This window comes from Cucurbita pepo, chromosome 10 (assembly GCF_057944985.1).
Source record: "Cucurbita pepo subsp. pepo isolate OVF chromosome 10, ASM5794498v1, whole genome shotgun sequence".
NCBI classification, from domain to species: Eukaryota; Viridiplantae; Streptophyta; class Magnoliopsida; order Cucurbitales; family Cucurbitaceae; genus Cucurbita; species Cucurbita pepo.
Window position 1 is genome coordinate 790145 of NC_141807.1, and position 25978 is coordinate 816122.

General features: G+C 38.5%; 6 protein-coding genes and 1 pseudogene across 11 annotated transcripts; 4 read left to right on the forward strand and 3 right to left on the reverse strand.

Moving 5' to 3' along the window:
• The first annotated feature begins 2694 nt into the window (after positions 1-2694).
• Positions 2695-4178, forward strand: LOC111803658 (seipin-2 pseudogene; annotated as a pseudogene).
• Positions 4179-4308: 130 nt separating this feature from the next.
• Positions 4309-5980, reverse strand: LOC111804171 (aquaporin NIP1-1). The gene is made up of 5 exons (XM_023688884.2): positions 5766-5980; positions 5469-5693; positions 5106-5303; positions 4962-5023; positions 4309-4887 (listed from the first exon to the last, which is right to left on the reverse strand). Exons 1-5 carry the CDS (start codon positions 5886-5888, stop codon positions 4668-4670), a joined length of 828 nt encoding a protein of 275 aa, XP_023544652.1. The 5' UTR covers positions 5889-5980; the 3' UTR covers positions 4309-4667.
• Positions 5981-7991: 2011 nt separating this feature from the next.
• LOC147790439 (Tetratricopeptide repeat (TPR)-like superfamily protein) lies at positions 7992-11582 on the forward strand. Of its 3 annotated transcripts, XR_015422609.1 has the most exons (4): positions 7992-8110; positions 8267-10645; positions 10864-10931; positions 11511-11582. XR_015422609.1 is itself a non-coding variant. In XM_087127427.1 (2 exons), exon 1 carries the CDS (start codon positions 8325-8327, stop codon positions 10638-10640), a length of 2316 nt encoding a protein of 771 aa, XP_086983553.1. In that variant the 5' UTR covers positions 8181-8324; the 3' UTR covers positions 10641-10645; positions 10805-10931. The 3 variants fall into 3 exon arrangements, 1 of the variants encoding a protein (XP_086983553.1); XR_015422608.1 differs by lacking the exon at positions 7992-8110 and having other exon boundaries at positions 8189-10645; XM_087127427.1 differs by lacking the exons at positions 7992-8110; positions 11511-11582 and having other exon boundaries at positions 8181-10645; positions 10805-10931.
• LOC111803104 (uncharacterized protein At4g14342) lies at positions 10806-12343 on the forward strand. Of its 2 annotated transcripts, XM_023687377.2 has the most exons (4): positions 10806-10931; positions 11511-11596; positions 11688-11811; positions 12158-12343. In XM_023687377.2, exons 1-4 carry the CDS (start codon positions 10926-10928, stop codon positions 12203-12205), a joined length of 264 nt encoding a protein of 87 aa, XP_023543145.2. In that variant the 5' UTR covers positions 10806-10925; the 3' UTR covers positions 12206-12343. The 2 variants fall into 2 exon arrangements, with proteins under 2 accessions (XP_023543145.2, XP_023543147.1); XM_023687379.2 differs by lacking the exon at positions 10806-10931 and having other exon boundaries at positions 11505-11596.
• Positions 12344-12413: 70 nt separating this feature from the next.
• Positions 12414-13997, forward strand: LOC111804214 (uncharacterized). The gene is made up of 2 exons (XM_023688939.2): positions 12414-12549; positions 12882-13997. The coding sequence occupies exon 2, from the start codon at positions 12898-12900 to the stop codon at positions 13738-13740; it is 843 nt and encodes a 280-aa protein (XP_023544707.1). The 5' UTR covers positions 12414-12549; positions 12882-12897; the 3' UTR covers positions 13741-13997.
• Positions 13998-14627: 630 nt separating this feature from the next.
• Positions 14628-18954, reverse strand: LOC111803801 (uncharacterized). Of its 2 annotated transcripts, XM_087127429.1 has the most exons (4): positions 18864-18954; positions 15473-16721; positions 15107-15177; positions 14628-15042 (listed from the first exon to the last, which is right to left on the reverse strand). In XM_087127429.1, exons 1-3 carry the CDS (start codon positions 18885-18887, stop codon positions 15152-15154), a joined length of 1299 nt encoding a protein of 432 aa, XP_086983555.1. In that variant the 5' UTR covers positions 18888-18954; the 3' UTR covers positions 14628-15042; positions 15107-15151. The 2 variants fall into 2 exon arrangements, with proteins under 2 accessions (XP_086983555.1, XP_023544136.1); XM_023688368.2 differs by lacking the exons at positions 14628-15042; positions 15107-15177; positions 18864-18954 and having other exon boundaries at positions 15328-16844.
• LOC111803799 (protein STICHEL-like 4) lies at positions 18600-24913 on the reverse strand. 2 transcript variants are annotated; one of them, XM_087127426.1, is made up of 7 exons: positions 24600-24913; positions 21853-24435; positions 20978-21197; positions 20220-20765; positions 19460-20021; positions 19058-19121; positions 18600-18952 (listed from the first exon to the last, which is right to left on the reverse strand). In XM_087127426.1, the coding sequence occupies exons 2-7, from the start codon at positions 23923-23925 to the stop codon at positions 18872-18874; spliced, it is 3546 nt and encodes a 1181-aa protein (XP_086983552.1). In that variant the 5' UTR covers positions 23926-24435; positions 24600-24913; the 3' UTR covers positions 18600-18871. The 2 variants fall into 2 exon arrangements, with proteins under 2 accessions (XP_086983552.1, XP_023544129.1); XM_023688361.2 differs by having other exon boundaries at positions 21853-24457.
• Positions 24914-25978: the final 1065 nt, after the last annotated feature.

The window sequence follows — 25978 nt, forward strand, 5'->3', positions numbered from 1 at the left end:
TGAATATTAGAATTAGGAAAAGGTGGATAAATTCTGGTTGGCCCGAATGACAATTTGAAAGATTGGGACCAAGCAATAAGTCATCTTAGTGCTTTCTTTATACTCGTGTACATAAATAAACACTTGTGTTACACATTTTATTCAAAAGCATCTATTCTATTATTCATGTACATCCAATAAACTTTATACTTGTATCATAGACGTTTTATTCTCGAGCATCGACCTAAAATGGGCGGGATATTATTTAGTGGATAGGCAGGAATCTAGGAACCAAAAATGAAAAGGGATGGTCCTAATCCTACCTGCAATTATCATTTAGCAGCAAAGCCCTTGTCGTCTAACAAGAACAACTGTGATGAATACAACAAGAACATGGCTATAACTAAATGCTTCTGACAATCAACATGAAAAAATGGCTATAAAGCTAAAAAGATGTACAATGTAGGACGAGAGGAGAAAAGAACACATGAATTCTGTGCAAAAAAATGCTCCACTTTTGTTTGTAGTTTGTAGAAGGGATACCCGACCAAGGACCGATCAGTAGTTCAGCAATGAGTAATTGATGCGCAAAACTATCCTTCCCTTGTCGACCCCGAGCTTAGCCCCTGTAACCAACCAATGACCTGGAATATCCTGAGGTCCCTTGGACATTTCTGTCAAGTCTACAACTTTTGCAAGTTTTCCAGCATTGGCTGAACTGTCTTCCTTTTTATTATCTTGAGAAGTTCTTGTTTTGGAAGATGATGAGGCACCATGAGATCTCATTGGAGTAGCAGGGGTGGAGGGGCTATGATCCCAGACTGATCGCCGAATCGTGCAGCCAGGTACCTTTGAGAAGAGAAGTTTTAAATATAGTACATTTTTGGCACCGAAGTCCCAAACACCGAGCTGCGCTCCAGTTACGATGTGAACACCAGACAAGTCTCCAATGTTGGCTTCTGTATACTCTATGGGCGCTGTACTTACATGTGAGAAGTTCTTCCCACTTGATGGGTTCAAACCACCTGCTGTCCTGCTCCTCAGGGCCATGCCATTTAAGGGCACCTATGGCAACATGTGAGTCCCAATGGGGTTGGAGAATTTTTGGCAGAGACACCAGATGTTGGAGATGGATAGCAAGTCGATTCTGCTTGCTGCCTTCAAGGTTGAGCCTAAGACCAGTTACAGGTTTACGGCCAACTGTGATCTACTTCATCAGCAGAACCATTAGATTTAACAAGGTCACACTCATTTTGAAGCCAGTAGAATAATGGAGATGGCGAATACCTGATCGGGCTAATCTGAAGCTTCGGACCCATCAAGCTGAATTGAAGTGATGGACAAAAGGGCTCTTTTCTTTGCAGGTTAGTTTGTTCAGGAGCCCATGCTCTACCGATTTAAACTCAACTGACATTTGAATCAACAAGCATTCAGGAAGGGAAGTTCAAGAAGGGGCAAAAGGGGTCAATCATAAGCAAAAAGAAACAAGACCCAATTGAAAGAACAGCTGGGAATTCACCTTGTGGAAGCTGCAAACAGGGAGGTTTTCGGTTACCCTGGATTCTGAAGAACACTGAACATCATCAGGCACATTGAGAACCACAAGCCCATCAGAGAGAACAAGATCCCTGGTGTGGGTATCATTGAGGTGAACCAGCCTCGACCCTGGTGTTCCCTTGCAGTAAAGAAGACGAATATCGGCGGTGACATCAAAACCGCGCCCTAAAGCTTCGATGGACTTGCAAAGAGTAGTGGTCAAAGCGTCCATATTTAGAAGTGGGTCAGTTTCAAATAAACAAAACCTGGGTTTTGTGAGTTGTGGCCATTAAAGCAGCAGAATTGAGAACATTGGAAGCAACAGCAACCGGAGAAGAAATGGGATAGCTTCATTTTTATTTCCCCGACCATTCTAATTTTTGTTTTTAACCCTTCAAATTTCTTAATCATAAATACATTTTTTAAAATTCAAATTCAAATAATTATCAACTACTGTCTTAATTATCTTTTATTAATGCTCAAATTCTAAAAGCTTTTATTTAATGGTGAAGTATGACTTAATGACTTGTTAAAGATAATTATAAATAATTGATAAATTGATTTTGATGAATATTTTAATCACGTCATTAACTATAATTATATTAAAAAAAAAAAGAAAATTCTCTATTATAAATTATTCATTGAAATAATTTCAGCATGTTTGATTATTAACCAATAATTTTTAAAAATTAATTATAACGTACAACTAATTTCCTTTATTTAATATTTTATTCAACCACTCTATATTTATTATTTAAAATATACTTACAAATTTTTAAAAATTGAAATAATATAAAAATTACATTTATTTTAAAAATACTCTTTAAAAAAATATCATTACGCTAGGTTTAAAGAATGCCATAAAATTTTAAAAGTAACATTAACATATTTTACCTTTATAAAAAAAAAAATTAAACAAAATTTTACTATCACGTCAATATATGAACGAAATCGTCAAACGACATCTTATGGATTATTTCTAAATTTTTTAAAAATGGAAAAAATACCGTTTCTATCAAAAATTAAATTTAAAGTATTTTTTTTTTAAAATTATTTTAAAGGAACTTCTATAAACCATTATTTTTATTAATCTAAGCTAATTAATTATGTGATGCATTATTATTTTAATTACGTATACATATTTAAATTACTTACTTAGGTGACATAAACTAATATAATTGATCATAAACGTATAGAACACAAGATTGTAAGAAATCCCCTGCCCTGGTTTTATTAGATTGCGCAGTTGGGTGCTCCATCTGGCTAATGGAATCCCACCAAAACAAACTTAACGAACACCATTTCCCACCGGAGCATTGTTCGCTCACCGATCAACCTCCACTGTCCGCTTCACCGGTGCCCGAACTCTCCTCTGAGAATGCCCCCTCCGCCGTCAATTCATTACGCCGTCGGACCTCTGCTCGCCGCAGTATCACAGGCGAGATTCCCAGTTCAGATTCCTCTATCAGTTCCCTAACGAGTTCAATCGATGGAAAAAACCCAGAACTCGAGGGATCAGAGTCTTTATCCCTTCAAGTTAGCTCGTCGCCAGGTTCGTGTAGCGCAAATGAAGAGAATACAGAGGTGTCGACCATGACTACCGCGGAGATTAACTCGGACGGCGAATTGGGCGTAGCGTATGTCATAAGAAAGTTGTTGGGGGTTTGGGAAGTTGTAATTGCTGTGGTGGGTCCAGCGGTATCTGCACGAGTTGAGGATTGCAAGTATCTTTGGAAGGTTGGACACCGCTGTGCGTGGGGTTTGATATGGTCGGCCTCTGTTTATATCATTTTATGTGCCCTCTTGGTTTCCGCGCTTATATTTAGTGCGTTTCTTATGAGGTTCATAGTCCAGGAGCCTGCGAAGATCAAAGAAGTAATAAACTTCGACTACACCAAACACAGCCCCGAGGCTCTGGTGCCAATCTTGCCTGATTCAAATCATCCTCCACAGCCTACCGGGAAGACCCAGTTGCGGGGTGTTCCCCTGCATCATCAATTTCATGTCATTGTCTCACTAACATTGCCAGAGTCTGATTACAATCGAAATCTTGGGGTTTTCCAGGTAAGAGTTGACTCTCTTTCTGCTAGCGGTGACATTCTTGCAACCTCGAGGCATCCATGCATGTTACAGTTTAAAAGTGAGCCCCTTCGCCTTTTGCTGACTATCCTGAAGCTTGCGCCTCTTGTTACTGGGTATGTATCAGAGTCACAGACTCTGAACCTTGAGCTTAAAGGCTTCACCCAAGGAGATATACCGACTGCCTGTCTAAGGGTTACAATTGAACAGCGAGCAGAGTTCAATGATCGTGGTGCTGGCATACCCGAAATATATGATGCATCCATAATCATTGAATTCGAGCTTCCCCCGTTTAAAAGGATTGTATGGTGGTGGAGGAAGATTATCTATATATGGGTTAGCATGGTATCGTTTATGATGTTGTTGCTTTTTACGCTGCTCTGTTTTAGTCCGAGAAGCCTTCCTGGAATATGGGATGGATCTGCTGATGCAAGCTCCACCAGCAACCACATCTCGGTACAAGATTAGATTAGAACAGCCCCACCCCTTATCCAAATGTTTGGTTGCTGATGCATAAACCCGATATATTGTCATCCACTTCACGGTTTTAAAATACATATGTTAGGGAGAGGTTTCCACACTCATTCCCTCTACAACCGATGACATCTCACAATCTACCTCATTTGAGGGCCAATATTCGTACTGTCGCACCATTCGATCTCTACAAGCTCACTATTAACAGATATTGTCCGCTTTGATTCGTTACTTATGATCGTCACAGCGAGTGAGTAAGTTGTGCAGACATCCTGTTTGTCAAGTACGAGGAAGTTTTGTTTTGTTTTGTTACAAACTCTCTCTCTCCACAGTAAAAAGATGGAGGAGGACAGGGTTCATGTGAACATTCATGCAGCCATAAAAGTTCGGTCTTATTCAAATGTGGGATATTCTTAGTTTTCCTCGCGAGTCCCGACATCAATCTACTTCATATCCATGTTTTGGATAAACTAAAGCTAAAACTAAAACTAAAACACCCAAATTTCTCTCCTTTCGCTCTCTATCTGCATAAACTTTGAAATACAAGAAAGAAAGCAAGAAAAATGGCGTTTTGCTGTTATATATAAGGCAAACGCTCCTCAAGCCGAGCCATTGCGCCCTTGTCCTTTGAGGAAAGACGCACTTTTAGTGATCTCTCGTAGAGGCTTGTCGGTAAACCTGATGGTATTGTAGACCAGAGCACCCGCAATTGCACCAAACGTGGGAGCTACCATGTATATCCATAACCCCTTGAACTGCCTTGATACTATAGCAGGCCCCAAGCTTCTTGCTGGATTCATGGACGCTCCTGTTATTGGCCTGAAAAACCACATCTTAAATTAGATATGGAAGCCTAAGGATATGGGTTTGAAGATGATATTAAGATTCAATACCCTGAAAACATCACGTTGAGGAGCACTGTGGCGCCAACAGCAAGTCCAGCAAGTTCACCAATCTGTGTAAGGATCAGTAAACCAAATTATATTGAAGTTTAGAGTTGGGAATTGGAGTAAATCATAAAGAGAAGATGAACTAACGGCTCTATTGTCAGTGGCAACACCAGACACCACGAACATGAGGTAAAATGTGATTATGAATTCAACCACAAAGGTCTGCAAATATGAATCACTTGGGAGAGTCCCTGAAAAATGGTCTTGTTCTCCGTTGAATATTAGCCTCAGTGTTCCACTTGCCAATGTTGATCCAAGAACTTGAGCTATCACATAAGCTGGCACCTGCAACAAAGTCCAATTGTTTTGGAATCAGCTTTGGAGAACAGGGGATTTGTAACAAGCACAAGAATTTCTCACCAAAAATGGAAAAAGCTTTGGCTTTTCTTGTTTTAGAGGTTAATTGTATCGTGGGGTTCAAGAATTTTACCAAATCATGATCAAGCTTACCTGTTTCCATGGAAATCGCTTGGTAGTGGCAAAGGCTATGGTGACAGCAGGGTTAAAATGAGCACCGGAGATATGCCCAACAGAATAAACCATCACCATTACCGCCAAGCCCCAAACAATTGCAATCCCTGGGAAAGTGATGACTTTGTCTTTGCTCAAATTCACAACCACCGACGCCCCGCCGGCGAATATCAAGAAATACGTCCCCACAATCTCTGCAATCAACTATTTCCACACCAAAAACAAAAGAATCTCAGCCATTGAATCATAAATCTGAGAGAGAAGAAAGGGAAAGACCTTTTGAATGAAAGGAACAGAGATCCAGTCGGCTTCTTGTCTGCTGGTGACGGCAGTGGATTCATCTTTGATGTTGAAAGAAACAGCGTGGTGTCCATTGGTTGATCCAGAAACCTCAGCCATGAATATGATCGAATAGAGGAAGAAGCAAGCAGAGAAGAGGGGAAGAAAAGAGGTAAGACAGCGCCAGATTGTGGTAAGACTTACAGAATTGTGGCAAAACCCAGATGAACATGTGCAATTTATAGAACCCAAAGAGAGAGGAATTGATATCCATCATTGAACGCTGCCTCAACAACCCGCCGGACATACAGACAAATGTGAATGCATCTTTTTTTCTGGGATCAAACTTGGGGTCACTTCCAAGTTTCTACTCAATTTTTACCTCATTGGATTCACTACCTTAGTCACTTAGTCGTGTTAGATCCGATAAGATTATGCAAAAATTCCATTTTTAGACCCAATAAATCATCCTTAATTTAGTTCCTCTAATGAATGGACAGATCATATTACCTTTTTATTACATACTAACGTTTTAAATTTTTGAATTGATATGTAAAGATATAATGCAATAGAGATGAGACTGACTGACAATATCTACTAGTGAGTTTTGTGGAGTTATTTTCCAATTCCTTTTGAATTTTCAATCGTCAACTGGGTAGGCCTAAAGCTAAATTAATAGCACGTGGGAGGTTAAATGGTTGTTTATTTTATTATTATTTTCATATTTAATTAATTATATATATATATATATATATATTAATTAATATTTGTAAATGCATCAAAGGGTATATTCAATATGACTTCAGTGTTTGTCATTCATTACGTGGTTTTATTTATTATATGGATAATCTTATTTTTTATTAATTTATTTATTGCGCACATTTGAAAATTTAAGTCCCAATATCATTTGTTGGGTTAAATAATAATAATTCCCACATAGTTGAGCTCTAATGATTGTAATTATTAGAGTATGGACTTTTGATTCATGAAGGGATAATACCTAATCAATGTTTAATTATACAATTAAATGTTTTTAATTACAACAATTATTTTAAAAAATGTAGATGGCAAGTGATTAACTATGTATTAAAACACCTAATGCCTAAGTTTTTATTTTTATAAAAAAAATTATGTAATATCTTGTTAATTTTGGGCGAATTTTAATAAAGTAATTTAATAAATATTGAAAGTGATTTTCAACATTTATTAAATTGGATTTAAGTTAGCTTTATAAAAAAAAATTAAAAATAATAAAAACTTACCATTTTCAATGCGCATGCAAAATCCAACCTCCCACTCTCTTGACCACAATGGAGACTTGAATGATTAATATTTCTTTTGAATTATTAATTAATTTTTTTTAAAATCATGTTTTAGTTTAAATTTTAAAAAATATTTTATATAATTAAAGGCGGGAAAATTAATTAAATACTCAAATTTAAGAAATCTTGAAATTCTTGTATATTTTTAAAACTTAAAATTACAAAAGAATATCTAATTCTTTGAAAAATAATAATATCTTTTTTTTATTAATTTATTGAAATATGATACCGTTCACATGGAATTTTTAAATATTTTATTGTGTGAAAAGGAAAATTTTGTTGAAAAAAGAAAAAGAAAAGGCAAAATTTGACTTATCGTATTTATTATTTAATTAATTTTGTAGTGGAAGACTCGGTCGGATGGGGTTCCCATGATTCATGGAGATCTCCTGATATGGTTTTTCATCAAATTAAAGTATTAAAGTATTATTAAATAAATAAATAAATAATTCAAATTTGTGGTCTTATTTGGCACCCAAATCTCTTCCAATATTTATTCATTTTGGTTTTATTACAAAATAGTTATTGCTTGGAACTCAATTTTTTTTTTCTCTTTCAAAATTTATGTAATTTACATTCTAGAAAAAAAAAAATCTGGTAATTAATGAATATTAATTATGGAGGATACATTTCCACCTAACCCATTAATACAATGGAGATGCTACTAATATAATATTAATATAATCAAATTAAAGGTTAATTTATTTTAATAATAGGGTGATAATAATGATTAAATTTTTTAAAAAGAAAAATATTATACAACACCGACCCACCAAATATCTCTACGACATCTTTGGGTCGTGCTACAACTTTTTAATCTCCACTACTAGTTCAATTACTATCATTTTTCTCTATTGGACTATGTTTCAATGGTAGGTTTACCCACGTTAAAGTCTACTTTAAGCACTTGTTGATGGTTTTTGTTACTTTATAGGTTCGAGAAGGAGTGGAAGAGCTAGAGACTTTTAGGGTGCGTCGAACTACTTGTTGGCCTCGAAAGGCGTTTAAGCATTTCGAGAGGTGGGTTAGGCGCGTTTAAGTTAAATTTTAAGAAGATTTGAAGGTTTTAAGCATTTATTTAAAATTAAAGTTGGGATTAATGGAATCTCTCAATGTATACGTAAATTAGTGAGGTTATCCATAGTTTGAATAATATAGTTGAATGGTGTGTGTAAGCAAGGACAAGCAACAGATGCCGACTGAAGCTCAGGTCGCTATACAACATCGGTAACGTATGAGGACTTCAACTGAAGCTCTGGTAAAATCTCTCCTTAAGAATCCCAGTGCCATCAAATCCAGATCACAGGCTCAACAACTCCATGCCCAGGTGCTCAAATTTCAAGCTTCATCTCTTTCCAACCTTTCCCTTGTTCTATCACTCTACTCCCACAGTAATCTTCTCGATGATTCACTCCGTCTTTTCAACACCCTTCACTTCCCTCCGCCTCTCGCCTGGAAATCTATCATCCGTTGCTACACTTCTCATGGCCTTCCTCATCAGTCCTTGGCTTCTTTTATTGGAATGCTGGCCTCTGGGATATACCCAGATCACAATGTCTTCCCTTCTGTTCTAAAATCTTGTGCATTGCTTATGGATTTGCGTTTGGGGGAGTCCGTTCATGGGTACGTCTTAAGGGTAGGCTTGGATTTTGATTTGTATACTGGTAATGCGTTGATGAATATGTATTCGAAACTGCGATTTCTGCAGGAGACTGGGAGGCAGAGACTTGGTACCAGCGAAGTGTTCGACGAAATGACTGAAAGAACACTAACTGGTAGAACTTCCTCTGCGTTAGTTGGTATTGTGGGGAGTGACACTGAAGCATTTCATTATGATGTTTCTTGTGGAAGAAGGGAGTTTGAAACACACATTGTTGAAACAGACTGCAAACACAGCAAGAAATTTAGGGACTTGGAAGCCTGCAATCTTGGGCCACAAATCAAGGATAGTTCTCATTCAAAAGGACGCCAAAGTGAGGATACCGTGAGAAAAATCTTTGAGATGATGCCTGAAAGGGATCTTGTCTCATGGAACACCATAATTGCAGGAAATGCTAGGAATGGTCTGTATGAAGAAACTTTAACGATGGTTAGAGGGATGGGTGATGCTAATTTGAAGCCTGATTCCTTCACTCTTTCTAGTGTGCTTCCACTTGTTGCAGAATATGCAGATATCAGTAAAGGAAAAGAGATTCATGGATGGGCCATAAGACAGGGTTTTGATGCAGATGGATATGTTGCAAGCAGCTTAATTGATATGTATGCGAAGTGCACACAAGTATCGGATTCGTGTCGGGTATTTAGTCTCTTGACTAAGCGTGATGGGATTTCATGGAACTCTATCATTGCAGGGTGTGTGCAAAATGGTCTATTTGACGAAGGTCTGAGATTTTTCCACCAAATGTTGATGGCTAAAATCAAGCCCAAGAGCTATTCCTTCTCAAGTATTATGCCGGCTTGCGCACACTTGACAACATTGCATCTGGGTAAGCAGCTCCATGGATACATCATAAGGAATGGCTTCGATGACAACATATTCATTGCAAGTTCGCTAATCGACATGTATGCAAAATGCGGTAACATTAGAACGGCCAGGCAGATTTATGACAGGATGAGATTACGAGACATGGTATCATGGACTGCCATGATTATGGGATATGCTTTGCACGGGCATGCTCTTGATGCTATTGACTTATTTGAACAAATGGAAACAGAAGGAATAAAGCCAAATTATGTGGCCTTCATGTCTGTATTAACTGCTTGTAGCCATGCTGGATTAGTTGATGAAGCTTGGAAGTACTTCAATAGCATGACACAAGATTTCGGGATTGTTCCAGGAGTGGAACACTACGCTGCTGTTTCAGACCTTCTTGGACGAGCTGGAAGGCTGGAAGAAGCTTATGACTTTATCTGTGGGATGCATATGGGACCAACTGGGAGTATATGGTCGACACTGTTGTCTGCTTGTCGAGTCCACAAAAACGTCGACATGGCCGAAAAGGTTGCTAATAGAATTTTCGAAGTCGATCCAGAGAACACGGGAGCTTATGTATTACTAGCAAACATATATTCTGGTGCAAGGAGATGGAAAGAGGCCGCAAAATGGAGAGCCTCATTGAGGCGCACAGGCATTAGAAAGACACCAGCCTGCAGCTGGATTGAAGTTAAAAACAAAGTTCATGCTTTCATGGCTGGAGATGAATCCCATCCATGTTATGAGGAAGTAAGAGAAGCCATGGAAGTCCTAATGGAGCTGATGAAAAAGGAGGGTTATGAGGCAGATACAAGTGAGGTTCATCATGATGTGGAAGAGGAGCAAAAGAAATACTTGCTTTGCCGCCATAGTGAGAGGCTTGCCATTGTGTTCGGTATCATCAACACGCCCGCCGGGACGACAATTCGTGTCACGAAGAACCTCCGCGTGTGTACCGACTGTCACACAGCAACAAAGTTCATTTCAAAGATAGTTGGGCGGGAGATTGTTGTGAGGGATAACAGTCGATTTCACCATTTCAAGAACGGAATGTGTTCCTGTGGAGATTACTGGTGACAGAGGTGGGAGATTTCATTGATATATTTAGTTCTAAATTAATGCAAAAACAAGTTTTAAATTTTTATTTTACTTGGAAAATAATAATAATTTTTATTAAAAAAAGATGCAATATAATATATTTTCAAAATAGAGATATATTAAAAAAATATAATATATTTTAGAAAGTGAAGTGGGCGTTCTTTTGGCCTTCGATGGTTTATAAAGACCTAAATTGCTGCAGCCGTTCGAGAGGGAAATTCATATTCTCCGCCTCGTTGCTTCTATTGCAATTCGCGAGCGAACATGCAGGTACCAACTACACTTGGAACATCGTATTTATTGTCTATCATACTACTTTATTCCGAATTTTAGGTTGTGTTTCGATTTGGTTGGGCAGTAATTAGACAGCCCGGCGACTGAGTCCAATTTGTTTCTTTCGTTTCTATTTCCGCTGATTCAAGCCTAAGGAGATGATTTTATAAGTTCACTTCCTGATCCTGTTCGTATTACTCAACCGTTTCGTTTTGTTTATCGGAGGCCTTCTCTGTTGCGATATTCCTGAATCCTTAATTTATGGGAGATAAGGAATTTTCTGCTTTTCTCACTGGGAATCACTCTCCATTTAGCTCACGAAGGAAAAAATATCTACTTTTTTATTTGGGGTTTGTTTGTTTCTAGTTGCAAATGAGCTCTGCACGAAGCGAGTAACGGTATTATGTTGAGTCTTGAATTACTATTGAGTTGTTAGTGTAATAAGTGGATGTCAGACCTCTTAATCAGTAATCCATCTTTGAAATTTGAGATTGATTGTGGATTCCTGTCACTGCTCGCTGGAGGTTGGTTTAGATGGACACGAGGCGCTAATGTTGGTTTTTGATTTGGATGCAGGCCAGTGATAGATTTAACATAAATTCCCAGCTTGAGCACCTTCAGGCGAAATATGTGGGAACAGGGCATGCGGACTTAAATAGATTGTTAGTTTTGTATTCCTTCTTGAGTGTTGATCTTATTATATTGCTTTGCATATTAGTTTTGATGTCTAAATTCAGATGTTGGTGTGTACAGTGAGTGGGCAGTAAACATTCAGCGAGATAGCTATGCATCTTATGTTGGACATTACCCCATTTTAGCATACTTCGCTATAGCAGAAAATGAATCTATTGGGAGGGAACGCTACAACTTCATGCAGGTCAATAACTTCTTCTTTCTTTATGATTATTAACCCTTTAACTTGCCTTCCTCCCATGAACATGAGAGTTTCAAGTCCTATTATATGATTTTCGAGTAATTGCTCCATCCATGTATATGAATTGTTTGTTATCTTCACTTGATCCACTCTGCGTGCTGTAATCTAAACTGGGTTTGTGCTGCTTCTGTGTCTCGAAATGTGGGGTTAAACCCATCATGTTTGTAACTAGCATTCCATTCTTAACGAGGGATAGCAAAACTTCATCATATATCCTCCTGGATATCATTTTGGACATAGTTAGATACCTAATGGGTTGTTCTTCTTTTTTCATTTCCTTTTTTGGCAGAAAATGCTATTACCCTGCGGCCTTCCTCCAGAAAGAGAAGATGATTGAGATTGCTATTATTAAGTAATTGAAGTTGTTGTTAAGATTGCAGTAACCGTAAGTCATTGTAGGGTTGATGAATTTCTTGTTTATGAACCAACGATGTTAAGATTTTCTTGGATATTGAAATTTTCTGTATGATTTCAATATCTGAGTATTCTAATAGACTTCTAGATTTTAAAATGTGTCTGGAACGAGAAGGCCAAACTCGAAAGGAATTTGCTTCTTTTTCTATTTTTTCTTTCATTTGAATTTCTAAATCTCAGGTAAAGGCGTTAAAGGCGTTAGTGCTCTCGTTTTCTTGCCAACTTTGATCATATTTGGCTTTAGTACTTTCTATTCTCTATAACAAGGTAATAGCTCGTTTTCAGATTTTAAAATGTCTCAACGGAAACTTTTATTCCATGGATTTTTAAAAAAAATTTTTAAAATATTTAATAGGTTCTTAAGAAACTAAAATTGGTTTCTAAACATTAAATTGAATTTTGTAAGGAAAAAAAGAAAAAAAAAACAAAAACAAAAGGAAGAGAAAAAGAAGTTGCAATGAGGCAGCAACGGTTTTTGTTGCTTTTGTTTATTCAGTTCAATTCTTGCTACGGTTCCGAACCTAACCACTTGACCGTTACACCGAACCTAATGCTAACTCTTCAAATTCTCCTCCCTCTTCCTCCAACTCTCATCACAGCTTCCAACATTCAGCAATGGTATCCAAGATCATCAAAACATCCCTCACCAATCCCTTCCGCCGTCAACGCCGCAAGTCCCCCGTAAAGAATGCCGCCTCCTCCACTGTCGCCGCCACCATCCGCCGCTCTCTCTCTACCTGCCACCGCCGTCTTCTCAAAATCTTCTCCAAGTTGACCGGTATCAGCACCCCCAACCGCTACAAAGGCTATAAGGCCTTGAGGACAACCGCACCCACATCCACATCCAAATCCACATCTGCAACAGCCTCCCCTGAACCCGACATTGTTCGAACCTTAGTCTTCGACAACCACCTCCTCCCTCCACTCTTTTCGCCGGCCAAGCGGACCGTTCTCCTCGACCTCGACGAGACTCTGATCCACTCCAAACTGGACCCACCGCCAAAGAGATTCGATTTCGTAGTCAGACCAAGGGTCGACGGCGAAATACTCAAGTTCTATGTGCTCAAACGCCCAGGCGTGGACCAATTTCTGGAAGCCTTAGCGGATAGATTCGAAATCGTGGTGTTCACGGCGGGAATGAGGGAATACGCCTCGCTTGTACTGAACAATTTGGACAAGAAATCGGTGATTTCGCACAGATTGTATCGCGACTCTTGCAAGGAGGTGGATGGGAAATTTGTGAAGGATTTGTCTGAAATTGGGCGGGATTTGAGAAGAGTAGTGATTGTGGATGACAATCCTAACGCTTACGTTTTTCAACCGGAAAACGCGATTCCGATTCCGTCGTTCATAGACGATCCGGCGGACATGGAGCTTCGGAAATTGGTAAACTTTTTTGAGATATGCGAGTGTTATGATGACATGAGGGATGCTGTGAAGCAGTATCTATCTGGGTAGAGAACAAATTTGAACGAAGATTGTTTGTCGATTTGATTATATAAATGTAGTTGAACAACCACCGTTCAACTCCAAATTAAACTCAAATTCAATCCATACAGATCCAAGATTTGAAGATGATGCTGTTCTGCCTCTGTTGATCATTATGAATATTAACTATCATATCTATCCACCGATGACAATAAAACTTTAAATCTAATCATTTTTTTTTTTTTTTTTTGTTTAAATTTGGGATTATTTTTGCTCTCAGGTTCGAACTTTTAAAGCCTTTTTCTTCAATATTTTATACTTCTCAAAATTACTATATCGGTGAGCACATCGCAAGCAAATGTTGTCTTTCGGCTCGTTGTCAGCTTCATAATTTTAAATGGTAAGGAGAGATTTTAACACTCTTATAATGTTTTGTTTCTCCCTCCAACCGGTGGGATCTCACAATCCACCACCCACTCTTAGAGGCCCAGTGTTCTCGTTGGCGCACCATCCGATATCTAGTTTTGATACCATTTGTAACAGCCCAAGCCATCTTTGTAGACCTAGCATCCTTGTTGGCACACTGCCTAGTATCTAGCTTTAATATCATTTATAACGGGCCAAAACGGACAATACTTACTAGCGGTCGGCTGGAGTTGTTACAAATAAAATATTTCCTTTATGTGTGTATAAAGCATTTGAAAGCACGCATTAAATCGAATATTGCTAAAGATTCATACATAATTTTGGCTCAAATTCAAAACACAACAGAAACCATGATCAGAAAACCATATGAATTCTGCAGTGACCAAACCTTGATGTTTTGAATTGATTATATAATTAATCCAACCAAAAACGGATAAGTACCCGGATCATAAACTAGTGTCTTTTCAAAATAAAAAGAGAATATATATATCTTATTGTACTGATAAAATGAATATGGGTCCAATCCAATCCATCTAATCAGCTTCTTGTAATTACGTATAAGTTTGTCCGCAATATGTTCCCCCTTTTTTGTTTCAATTGCCCGAAGAGGCTGAGGCGGTAAGCAACTCAACACCCATATCCCACGCAGCAATGCATTAATTATTGAGTTTATTCTCCCAACAATGTCCTTTATTCATAACAATTATTGGAGCATTGTTCAAGTTTTACTCAACTTTGATGGTCATTATTTGTACCAGGCCTCCATTTGCTTCAATTTATTGTCCTCTGCTGTCTCTAGCAGTAATCTTTTAACGTTTTGGCAACTCGGCCACCCAAATCCTCAAGTTGGTCTCCAATTTCTTCGTAATCGTCTAAGTCCACCGCTAATAGATAGCCCGCTTCGGCCTGTTTTGCATTGCCGTCAGCTTCACGGTTATAAAACGCATCTACTAAAGAGAGGTTTCCATACCTTTAAAAACAATGCTTCGTTCTCCTCTCCAACCAGTATGGGATCTCACAATCCATTGGACGGTCCACTTTCTGTAGGAACATTAACGAACATTAACAGAGTATGACTGCTTTCGTTTGCTGCACCTGTAACTCACTCACTCTTCATATCAATAGGCACAATTTTAATTAACAGGCAAAGTGAGAAATCAAGCAGAAAATGAAGAGAATGAGTATTGAGAGTTGTAAAAGGAAAAACAGTTATTCAACATTACATTAACAAGGCTTGCAATGTTTATGAACTGAGATGTTTTCAACAGATAAGATTACTACACTTTGTCTGTAATTATTAGCTAAACAAGTTGTTCATTACAAGGGAATTGCTTACGTAATTCAGATTCGAACGCAGCCTGATTCAGATCGAACCACACTTGCCTAAACACCTTGATGATGAGATTATGGTATTGATCGGAATTCAATGTGAGATAACAAGCCAACAGTTCTTCAAGTTCTTCTGCTTTACTGATCCTTCTCTCCATGATCATTTCAACCATGGAGTCTCTGAAGTCTTGCTGTGGATCGAACGAAGATTTCACGACCGCAAAGCTCTCCAACTCCGTCTCTTCCTCTACTATGCTCTCTCTTACCTTCTTCTTCATCTTTAACTTCGCTTTCTTCATATCCTCCAATGCTTTGATCTTGCAGATCTCAAGTTTAGTGGCTGTTCTAGGAGAGTAAACTCTGAGTTTTCTTCTGCCTTTTGAATTCTTCTCATTTGAGTCCTTCCTTATGTAGAGTGGTTGCCTTTGTCTTTCATATCTCAACTTCAATTCCTCCATCTTCAACCCTCTCATCCTTTCCCAATCTGAATCAATTTCAGTGCCCACAATGTCATGTTCATCACTTTCCTCTGCTTTCATAGAAGAAAATACACAGTTTTCTTCTATAGTTCCTAAATTCGAGCTTTTTGACATGGTGGAAGGGACATACCTATGCCTCCTTGAACTTCTCAATTTGGTTTTATCTCTCCTGTTCTTCCTAACTCCAGACTCTTCTTCCTGTACCAACATTTTCTTTCCCACTGATCTTCTTGTTCTCTCCCTTGCTTTATCTATCTCCCTTCCTCGTTTAAATCCCTTCTTCTCCATCACCCTTTGACCCATACTCTTGAAGTTCCCATTTTCTCTGTATTTGATCCTTGGAGTTCTTGATTCAATATCACTTTCTGTTCTCAAAATATTCACTTGGGTTGGAGCTTCTTTCCTCCTCCTCCTTCTCCTCGTCATCCTTGAAACCATGTCCTCCAAATTCTGAATCTCTTCCTTCACCTCAAATTCTGTACATTGTGATCTGCAGCTTCTATGACTTGTACGTGGAAGCTCGTGCTCATCCTCCGATTTGTACCAAACCGACCTCAAAATCCCACCACTCTTGACATCAGTATCATCTTCTCCAAAGGATAGCTTCCAAAATTCACCATTATATCCGCTACATAATCGATTGGGATTCCCATTTGCTTGACCAGGGGAGGAAGTCCCATTTCCATAACCAGGTGAATGAATGCAAGGAGAATTCCCCTTCTCTGTTCCCTTTACTTTTCTGGGTGTGGGTTCTTGGTTGCTTTTCTTTTGCTTGAGCTTTGAGAGCCAAGAAGCAGGAAAGATATTAGACATGAAAGAAGGCCTAGAAGAGGAAGAAGAAGAAGAAGTCGAAGAAGAAGAAGAAGGATTTTGCGGTTTTCTCGTACCCCATTTCATAATTTCAGCAAAGGAAGATGGGCTTCACTTGAATTGAAACAACAAGAAAAATTTGTTACGTTAGAAAGTTTTTGGGGTATGGAACATCAAAGAAGAAAGTGATTCAGAGAAGATGGGATAGCAGTAGCAGTTATTGAGACAGTTAAGCTGCTAAGTAGGAACGTGGGTTTCATATTGGTCTTTTTGCTGTTCTTTTTTTCAAAAGAAACACCCGCCATTAATCCTGTGACCACTTGCCCACTTTTTATCACTTTGTGGATGGTTCTAAATCTCTAATAAGGAACTAAAAGGAAAATAGAAGCAAAAGAACAAACATGACGCTAAAAAAACCAAAAGAAAAAGAAAAAGAGAAAGAAAAGAAGCCCATTTCTTTGATTTTCATCTCGCTTAGAGCATATAGGCTCTAATTCACAAAGAATTGGGAGTTGGGAGTTGGCTGTTGGCTGTGTGTCATTATCACAAACACCTGTTGGGCAGACAGAGATGTGAAGAAATGGGTTTTCTTTTCTACACTTAACGTCATATATGAACATGTCGAGGCCCTTAGTTCTAGTTTTGGATTGAACTGTCTTTGAGAATTCCCTGTCAAGCTTTAGTGATGGAATTTTATTGGGTTTCCCGTCTTTCTGCTTTATTGCTTTTCTTTTTCCTTCACTTCTAGATTTTCCGACTTTTGCCTTTAGTCAAAAGCCGAATTCAAGTGGTCCACCAAGCTGACTGGGTTGAGCCAAAGAGCTGTACATTTTTCCCATGGAGATTACGAACCTTTTTTAGGGCCTAAAATGAAGAGTGGTTTTGGCAGAGTAGATTGCTCCATTGGACTATGAGGTTTCTCTCATCAAACATTAAAGTTGATGATTTATTTCTGATGTACAGCAGAGAATGTTATACAGAGCTTTTATGAGTAGTTGTTGAAGGTTAGTTTTACAGTACTAAGACGAGAAGAGACAATGGAATTGGGAGACCGACAATGAATAGGCAAAGGAGATAAGCAATGAGACCGAGAGGGACGAGGAGGAGTCGTTAATCCTCGTTAGGTGGTGGTTCGTACTGAATCTTTCAATTCTCTTTTACCACTGACTGTAGAGGTTCTGTGAAAATGCTCTGGAAGAAGAGAACCTAATTTCCCCACGTTCTTCTGCATCACCATATATTCATGGATTCCTGGAGGGGGTTTAGCACTCATTATGTTCAAAGGTAAACTGGGGCACCTTTTCAGTTCCTCAGTCTGACATGACGAGGAAAGCTGCCGCTCATCCAGAGGGCGATGAAACGAGAATGAAGACTGCACTACATCGATAGGAGAAGAGCACAAGGGGAAGAAAAGCTAGCTGAGAATATGAAATCTATGTCAATAATTGGCTTTCGAACCTGGATAGTGCAGCAAGACCCAGATTTAGAAAGAAGAATATGACATTGACATCAACAACTAGATCTCTGACTCAGATTGTTTTACAACATCAAGATGTATAAAGAAAGAATTCAGGACAAAGTGGAAAAGTATTGTGGTTGGTTCGGAACCTATCAACCTCCCGAAAGCATACTAAATGCAGAAGTTTCTGGGTTTGAAGTGAAAATGCATGCACTCCCTAACAATCATTCAAATGGATGAAGATTTTAGAATGGAACTCCTTAAGCATTTGAATACAGATACCAGATACAATTCCAATGCATTGTGGTGTCATTCAGTTGAATGCTTTCAAGATACCAATCGTTATGAAAGTGAAGTTAGAGGTACATTGTAAATCCCAAAAGAAATGATCTAACAAGGCGGAAATTGAATTTGAGTGGGCAAAGGTTGTTTAGCACATGAGGCCTGCATTCTATAATCCTCTCCTATTTTTACCATGAAAAATTAATTGATTTCATAAAAATTGAATTCACAGATAAAAATGAGCCTGCCTAGTAATCAACATGGAGCAAAAGAGATGAGTAAAACTAAATACAACTAAAAGAGAAAACCAAGTTAATCAATCTCCTAGACCATTCTTCCTCTTCTTCCTTTCCGGCTGGAATTATTACCTTGCTAACTACGCAGGGAGACATTTACCACAGGAGACAAGTTTCAGCAATGACTGCGGCCTTCGAGTTCTAACTTTCAACCGTGATAGCTGCACAAAATCATCAATAAGTCATTTTTAGCTGAAAGAGAATGTGATATCAAAACTGAAACAATCAAATTATAAGAGTTATTTTAAATCTCTTTCTTGCTCTACCTTCCGTCGAGTTACTCTAGATGTTTTCCAGCATAACAAGCTTCTTGATTGAGGTTCAAGTCTCCTGCACAAAATGTAGAAAAACAAACATTACACGTAGAAATTTATTTAAAAGTGCCTTGTGTATATATTTCAGAACTTCATTATTTCTGAGTTGTTTATTTGCTAGGTTTCGTGTGATTTCTTTTTCTAACTTCAATCAATTATATTCTTAAATCTAACTAAACTTTGGCAACCTTTCATATTTGTCCTGACGTGAGAGTTTTTACCCTAACAGCCTATAATCTACCTCATGTTGCTAAGCGTACTGCTTCAAATGCACATTCTTTTAACTAAATTTAAATGCCAGAAACCTAATATCACACTACAAGAAACTTTGAAATTTGAGATAGCAATACGTACAAGTTTTCCTGCTCAAGTTTTTCAGCTATAGACACAGCCTTGCGACTGGACCATCTACTTCGCTGTGAACATCCTTCTGCCTGCTGAATAACATGTGCCAGAGATACTTTGCTTCTCACAATACTTTGACTCCGACTTTGAGCTCCACCTTCTCTTCTTTCTGAAATTGATGACATAGTTGAGTTCTTGCGTGAGACTGATACTTCTCCCTGTGAACCTTCTACATTCCTTTGATTAGATTCTCGTTGATTATGGGCATCCCTTGGTGAAGCATCTATTTCAACAATTTCGCCTCTTCCAACTTCACTGGATCTGTAGTGCGGTAGCTGAGCTTCAGGCTTATAACCACTTATATCCCTAATCTGCAATGGACCATTCTTGGAGGCAGGTAAAGTAACGGATGAATGGTTCCCCACTGTGGTATCCCTTTTTGATTCACATCTAATTTCAATTATCACCGAGGACCCAAGAGCAGACTCAAATGCTTGTAAGATCTGCTCTCTCAACTTCTCTGCTTTTGATTTTGCATGATGTGAATTGAATATCAAGCGCACAGTTGGTGCTGCCAAATAGATATTGTATATTACCAAAAGTTAAAACTCTTTGCTTCAGATGTTAGATTAACGTATATAATTTTAACATGCTTCTAAGTATTGACGGTCAAATTGAGTTTTGTAAAACATGATTTTCTTAAAAAAAATAAGTGAAATGAATTAAGAGGCATGAAACTATGCAAACACGATGTAACAACAAAATGTACCTGCACCAAAACTCACTGATGCAAGCTTCCCTTCTTGTAGCAAAAACTCTTTAATGCTATTTATCCGAATTTTTCCTAGCACCTCCAACCAAACTTCTTCGATGCCTTTCCGAGTTTTACCAGAAACCTGCTTTCCATTAGACTTCATTAAATCGGCAGCGGTAGCATTAGTCTGCTGAGAAGCCACACCAACCCCAGAGTGTCTTTTTCTGTCTAAACCAATGCCTTTGGCAATTATATTATCATATGAATCAGAATGACCAGCAAACTTAACATCTGTTGACAATCTTTTCTCACCACCAGGTATTTCAGCATGCTGAACAGTGTTCCTTAACACACCCCTCCCATTCACATTATTCAGGGCCAAGGGACTGTGATTAAAGCTTGTCTCAGCAGAGCTGGACAACATATACTGCTGATCTGGAGCAAGTTGAAGTAGTGCAGCTGTAAGCCATGTTAATTTATCATTAGACATTCTTAATTGCTTCTCAGCTTCAGACAATGTTTTCAGAGCTTGACGTAGCTTTTCCATATCTTCTTTGGATACTAGAATGCCAAAAAAGAAAATGCATCATCAGTTTTATACATGATTAAGACTTACGATTAGTTAATTAATCAATTAAAACCAATGGAAGACAACAAGAGATGATGCGAAGTTCCAGATAAAGCTCAACATAGGCAACATTTTAGCAAAAATCTAAAATGAACTAGAATCAATTAAGGTCCATCATATATATATAACCTGTTCTTTGACTTACATGGCTGACGTCGGAAAAACTTCCTCCGAGGTCTTTCTTTTCGGAAATCATAACTACCAGCAAGAATATCTGTAATTACAGTTGCGATTTGTGACATCAAGGCCATTGGCTCCACACCACTTTCAATTATCAACCTCAAGTTTTTTACGGTATTTACTGTGTCTGCAGATAGAGCTAGATCAAGAAGATCAACCAATTTTTCGTCAGAGATAAGTCCAACCTGGAAGCCAATTGGGTACATAGAAATTATGAGAATTGAAACAATAAGAACATCATATGCAATAAAAATTATACAAATCAAACTGCACTGCAAAGGGTACTGTTATTCTTATATTTTTAATAATTTATATTATTGAAACCGAAGCTACAATTCTCATCACCAGAAACTAGTCTATTTATATTATGCTGGAAGGCTTCAAAATACGGAGAAAAGAACAGACCATCAGTTATGATAGCTTGTCAACATGAGAAGCCTTCCACACGTAAGTATTTCAGAATAAAATGCAGCTAGATTTATTTCAAGCATGTTCATGCTTCACCGGTTGAGAAAACCATTTTAAATAAGCTTCATAAAAGTAAATTTGTAAATGAAAGAACACATTTAGTTTTTCACTCTTCCACAACAACACACGAGGCTGTAAACTCGCTCGCAGAAGGTTCAGGTTCAGGTTTAAGAAATGTAACATAATACAACTATTGAGTTGCAGCCCCAGATCAATTTTGCTCTTGAAAACAATTTCACGTCAAACTTCAAAGAGGGCAGAAAATATTTCAACCACTAGTGTCAAGACATGAAATAGTAGCCTCTGAAAAGAGTGGATAGAAACTTTCACCTCCAACTCTTGCACTCTTTGTAATTAAAATATATAACTTACCAGTTCCTGGATTAGAGGAACAGAAATTCTCTGGCCAAGTAAACTGAGCTGCTCAAGAGTCATTTCAGCATCCCTCAATGATCCATCAGATCTTGATGTGATAAGTTTTAGTGCATCTTCATCAATTTCTAAATTTTCTTGGGTTGTAATCCACTGCAAAGTATGGATTATATCGGCATCCTTCAGCTTTGGAAAAAAGAATTTCTGGCACCTGGATATAATTATATGAGGTAAAACATCTAGACTTGAACAGACAAGGACAAAAACTAGACGTCTGGGAGCTCGGTCAATGACCTTTGTAATGGCACTCCAGCAATTAGAGGAAAAGCTGTCACAATCCTCAAAAATGAACACTGTATACTGTGATGGGAGCTGAGAAGCTATCATATGGTCAAGTAGTTCTGTAATACTCTCAAAGTCGAGATTACTCACAGGAACAACTTCCCTTATATTCCTGCTCTTTCCCATGTCATATCCAACGCAAGAATTGCATAATCCACACGGTTTGGAATGTTCCAAAGACTGGCAGTTCAGTGCTCTTGCAAATATGCGAGCACAGGATGTTTTTCCTGTACCGTGAGGACCATAAAACACATATAGTAACCCAACCTTCTTCCTCGAGACAGCATTTGAAAGAGCTTGGGCTACTAAATTTTGTCCCACCAAATCTTTAAATGTTCGTGGCATGTATTTTTGTGTCAGACTCTGATGTCTAGAACGATGATGGCCTCTTGTTCTTCTTCGGTTACTGCATCTTGCTTCTGAAGCAAGGTCAGAATCAACTTCATGTTTAATATAATTATCGGCAAATATTCCCAATTCCCCAGAGTAATCTCGTTGCCAGCCTGCATTTTCAATGCTTTCGTGGGACCCAGATGCCTCAACCAGTAAAGGTAGTGCTTCGGCATCAAATTTTGCAGATGAGCTTGAGTGATCAGATGCTATGGGTGTGCCAGAAATACCTCTCCCACGTGCAGTTGGACTGCACTTTCTTAACATCGAGTCTGAAATGCCACAAGAAAAACTCCTTCCAGCCATGTCTAAAAACGTTTTGCCCCTATGATGAATTCTTGACCAATTCCAAGGCATACCACACCCATTTCTAGGTCCACCAATGACATTTTTGTTGGCATAATTTTCATTTTCCTCTTCCATTCTATGCTTTGAATGAGCGGAACCATGAGCTAATGTATTAGAAGCTACAGACAATTCATTTTGAACCCCAGTGTCCCTGGAAGTTAAATTCATTCGACTTCTCCTTGTACCTCGAAATTTTCGCCTTTTAACCCTATTCAATCCACTGCAGTTTCCACGAAAGCTGGGTTCAGGTTCGTCAATGATTTTATCCTGCTGAGATTGTCTCCCATATACATTAGCACTTGAAGATGCAATATCATCACTATCGATTGGAGCAGAATTCAGTTGCTCCGATAGTGTCTTAAATGGAATCCCCCTGACCTGCTTATCCTTCTGTTCACTCTTTCTATCTTTAGATTCTGATTTCCTCGAAATAGCCTCATGCAGAAGATGCCCATCATGAACTGGTAAAGATTCTTCATTGCCATCCAAAACACTGTTTCTATCACTCCTCCTACTCGACTCTTCTCTCCGAATTCTTCTACCATCTCGGATTTCACTCTTAACACTGTGCTCACTAACAGCTCTCACCCCATCCGTGCCCACATTCACCTCAGCTGGAGCAACTTTTGATGTTGCAAAACTTCCCAAGGGTGGAGAACTTCCGGAAATTGTCCTACCTACCCTTCGACTCTCAGTTCCTACCGACCTTCTTCCTTCACGAATCACAGCATTATTTTCGCCCATCCTTGATGGCAGATCAGTAATGGAGGGAGACTGCCATGAGGGAGGACTTGCAGACGGGTCCCTGAGAGATCGCGACCTCTGAAGGACAATGAGATCCCTCATAAGGGACCTGTCAGCCAAGATAGGACTGTGCTTGTGCATATGATTCTTCAAGTGAATGCAGTTTGTCAAGTGAATGTGGTTACGTAGATGATCGCTAATGTCACCATTTGCCTCCTTGAGAATCCTATCGCGCACAGCTCTAGTCATGATGAGAACATAAATGCATCTGGTCGGGAAATTTCTTGACAATTAAGGAAACGAATCGAAATATATGGCATTATCAATCAGGCAACGCGAGGTCAAATCTCCGCAATTATGACGAATGAATTCCAAATATCCCGTAATTTAGGCAAAAAAATGTCCTTCTATCTAAAGAAGGAAAGTTATATCCTGACTCTATTTAACGAGAACCCATTTCAAACAATTATATCCTAAACCTCCTCAACTTTCCGCCAAGTATAAAATGAGACAAAAAGAAAATCCATCGCCCAAGCACCAGAAACCAGGGTCTCGCAAACCATGAAGCTTATAACTAAAGATTCAAGCTGAATTAGGAGCAATACCAAATGCTACTCAAACCGAATCTTAATTAGCAGCAACGAGCAAACTTCAATGCATACTGCGACAAGCTCAATCCAGCTTCAGCAAGCAAATCCCGGAACAGGGGAAGAGAAAAAGGAACCCATGAAAACCTGACTCGTAGTCCCCCTGGAATCCCTAAGAAGAAATTGCGGTCGGTCTGTGTCAAAACGGAAGAGACAAAATGAGGAGGAAAGCGAAAGAAGATAGAGAGGATATTGAAAAGGAAAACACAAAGAGTAGGTTAAAGGCAAACTGTTGGGGAAGAAGAAAAAAGCAAAAGGAAAGAGAAGAGGAATCACCTGAATCAGAAGAGAGGAAAAGCAGAATCCCGTCTGCCACTTGAAAAATTAAAAGCCCAGATCTCTCAGCAAGCTTCCCATGAAGCTCACGAGGTCCCCTTCCACCCAAAAGCGATAATCCCAGTCGCAAACACAGGAAACTCCGCGAGAGAGAGAAACAAGAGAGAGAAAAAAGATTCAGAAGAAGAGCGCGAGTAAGAGCCAAAGAGTGTAAGAGTGGGAAGTGAAGAAGAAGAGGGGTTGGTTGAAGCATGGGGTGAGATCTGTTAAAGGCAGATTCCCAGGTCACCTCTCGCACCCGTTGGCACGTCAGCAACGAATCCATGTGTCCGTTCCAGACCCCAAAATAGCCCTTTACATAAAAATAATAATAAATTTTTTTTAAAAAAAAAAAAAAAAAAAAAAAAAAAAAAGGGTAAATTTTAATTTGGAAAATTAGCCCCCTTTGTACCGCTACCGCCGTCGCTTTGGTACCAACTACGGGAAAGTGAAAGGCTAAATATCCAAAACCCACCGCTGATTTGAATAAATTATATGCTTCAATTTCAGTAAATTATTGTCCCCAACGTTTACCTCATTTACGCACGCTTACCCAAGATTTTATACCGTTGGTCCATATTTTAAATTTTTGGGCGCTTCGCCACTTTTCTTGCTCCTAACACAAACACAAACACAAACAGCTCTCTTATTCTGAAATTTTAATTACCTGTGACGTAAATGTCCAACTTTTTTATAATTATTTTTTGTATTTTGTATGAGCGTTGAATTTGTGGTTGAAGCAATTTTAAATGTGTTTTGTAATAGAAGCTAGAAGTTAAATAAGAGTATGGTGAGTTAATGGGTAGAAGGGTGCGTGGTGGTGTGGTGGTGTGGTGGTGTGGGGTAACAGTGGACAAAAGGGGAAGGGTGGCCCATGTACATGGCGCATATCTCAGAATACCCAAAGCCAAACACATGAAACAAACCCTGTCCACACCTTTTTTTTTTTTTTTTTTTTTTTTTTTTTTTTTTTTTTTTTTTAACGTTTTTTTAATATTTCAAAGTTATTGTTGAAGTAAAATGTTTTTAGAATACTAAACGAAAAATCGTGACCCAAATGCTTGTTTATAATCATCGCAACACTCGTTTAAAATCTCACGTCGGTTGAAAAGGAAAATTGAACATTTCTTATAAGAGTGTGGAAACCTCTAATTAATACATACGTTTTAAAAATCATGACGCTAACAAAGATATGTAACATGTCACAGCAAACAATATTTGTTAGTGGTGGGCTTGAAGTGTTACAAATAGTATCAAAGTCTGACACTAGGTAGTGTTCTATCGCATGCCATCAAGAAAAATAGATCGTAAGTGGAAACCATAAAATCTCTCGATATAAT

Excerpts from the sequence above, each read along its gene's own strand:
- LOC111804171 (XM_023688884.2), bottom strand. The coding sequence starts at position 5,888 with ATGGCTGAGGTTTCTGGATCAACCAATGGACACCACGCTGTTTCTTTC. Across the intron at positions 5,694-5,765 it reads CTGTTCCTTTCATTCAAAAG|TTGATTGCAGAGATTGTGGG; the intron begins GTCTTTCCCTTT and ends GTGTGGAAATAG. Across the intron at positions 5,304-5,468 it reads AGCGATTTCCATGGAAACAG|GTGCCAGCTTATGTGATAGC; the intron begins GTAAGCTTGATC and ends ACTTTGTTGCAG.
- LOC147790439 (XM_087127427.1), top strand. The coding sequence starts at position 8,325 with ATGAGGACTTCAACTGAAGCTCTGGTAAAATCTCTCCTTAAGAATCCC.
- LOC111803104 (XM_023687377.2), top strand. Across the intron at positions 11,597-11,687 it reads CATGCGGACTTAAATAGATT|TGAGTGGGCAGTAAACATTC; the intron begins GTTAGTTTTGTA and ends TGGTGTGTACAG. Across the intron at positions 11,812-12,157 it reads AACGCTACAACTTCATGCAG|AAAATGCTATTACCCTGCGG; the intron begins GTCAATAACTTC and ends CTTTTTTGGCAG.
- LOC111804214 (XM_023688939.2), top strand. The coding sequence starts at position 12,898 with ATGGTATCCAAGATCATCAAAACATCCCTCACCAATCCCTTCCGCCGT.
- LOC111803801 (XM_023688368.2), bottom strand. The coding sequence starts at position 16,841 with ATGAAATGGGGTACGAGAAAACCGCAAAATCCTTCTTCTTCTTCTTCG.
- LOC111803799 (XM_087127426.1), bottom strand. The coding sequence starts at position 23,925 with ATGACTAGAGCTGTGCGCGATAGGATTCTCAAGGAGGCAAATGGTGAC. Across the intron at positions 20,766-20,977 it reads GTTTTTCCGACGTCAGCCAT|TATCCAAAGAAGATATGGAA; the intron begins GTAAGTCAAAGA and ends TTGGCATTCTAG. Across the intron at positions 18,953-19,057 it reads CTAGAGTAACTCGACGGAAG|CTATCACGGTTGAAAGTTAG; the intron begins GTAGAGCAAGAA and ends GATTTTGTGCAG.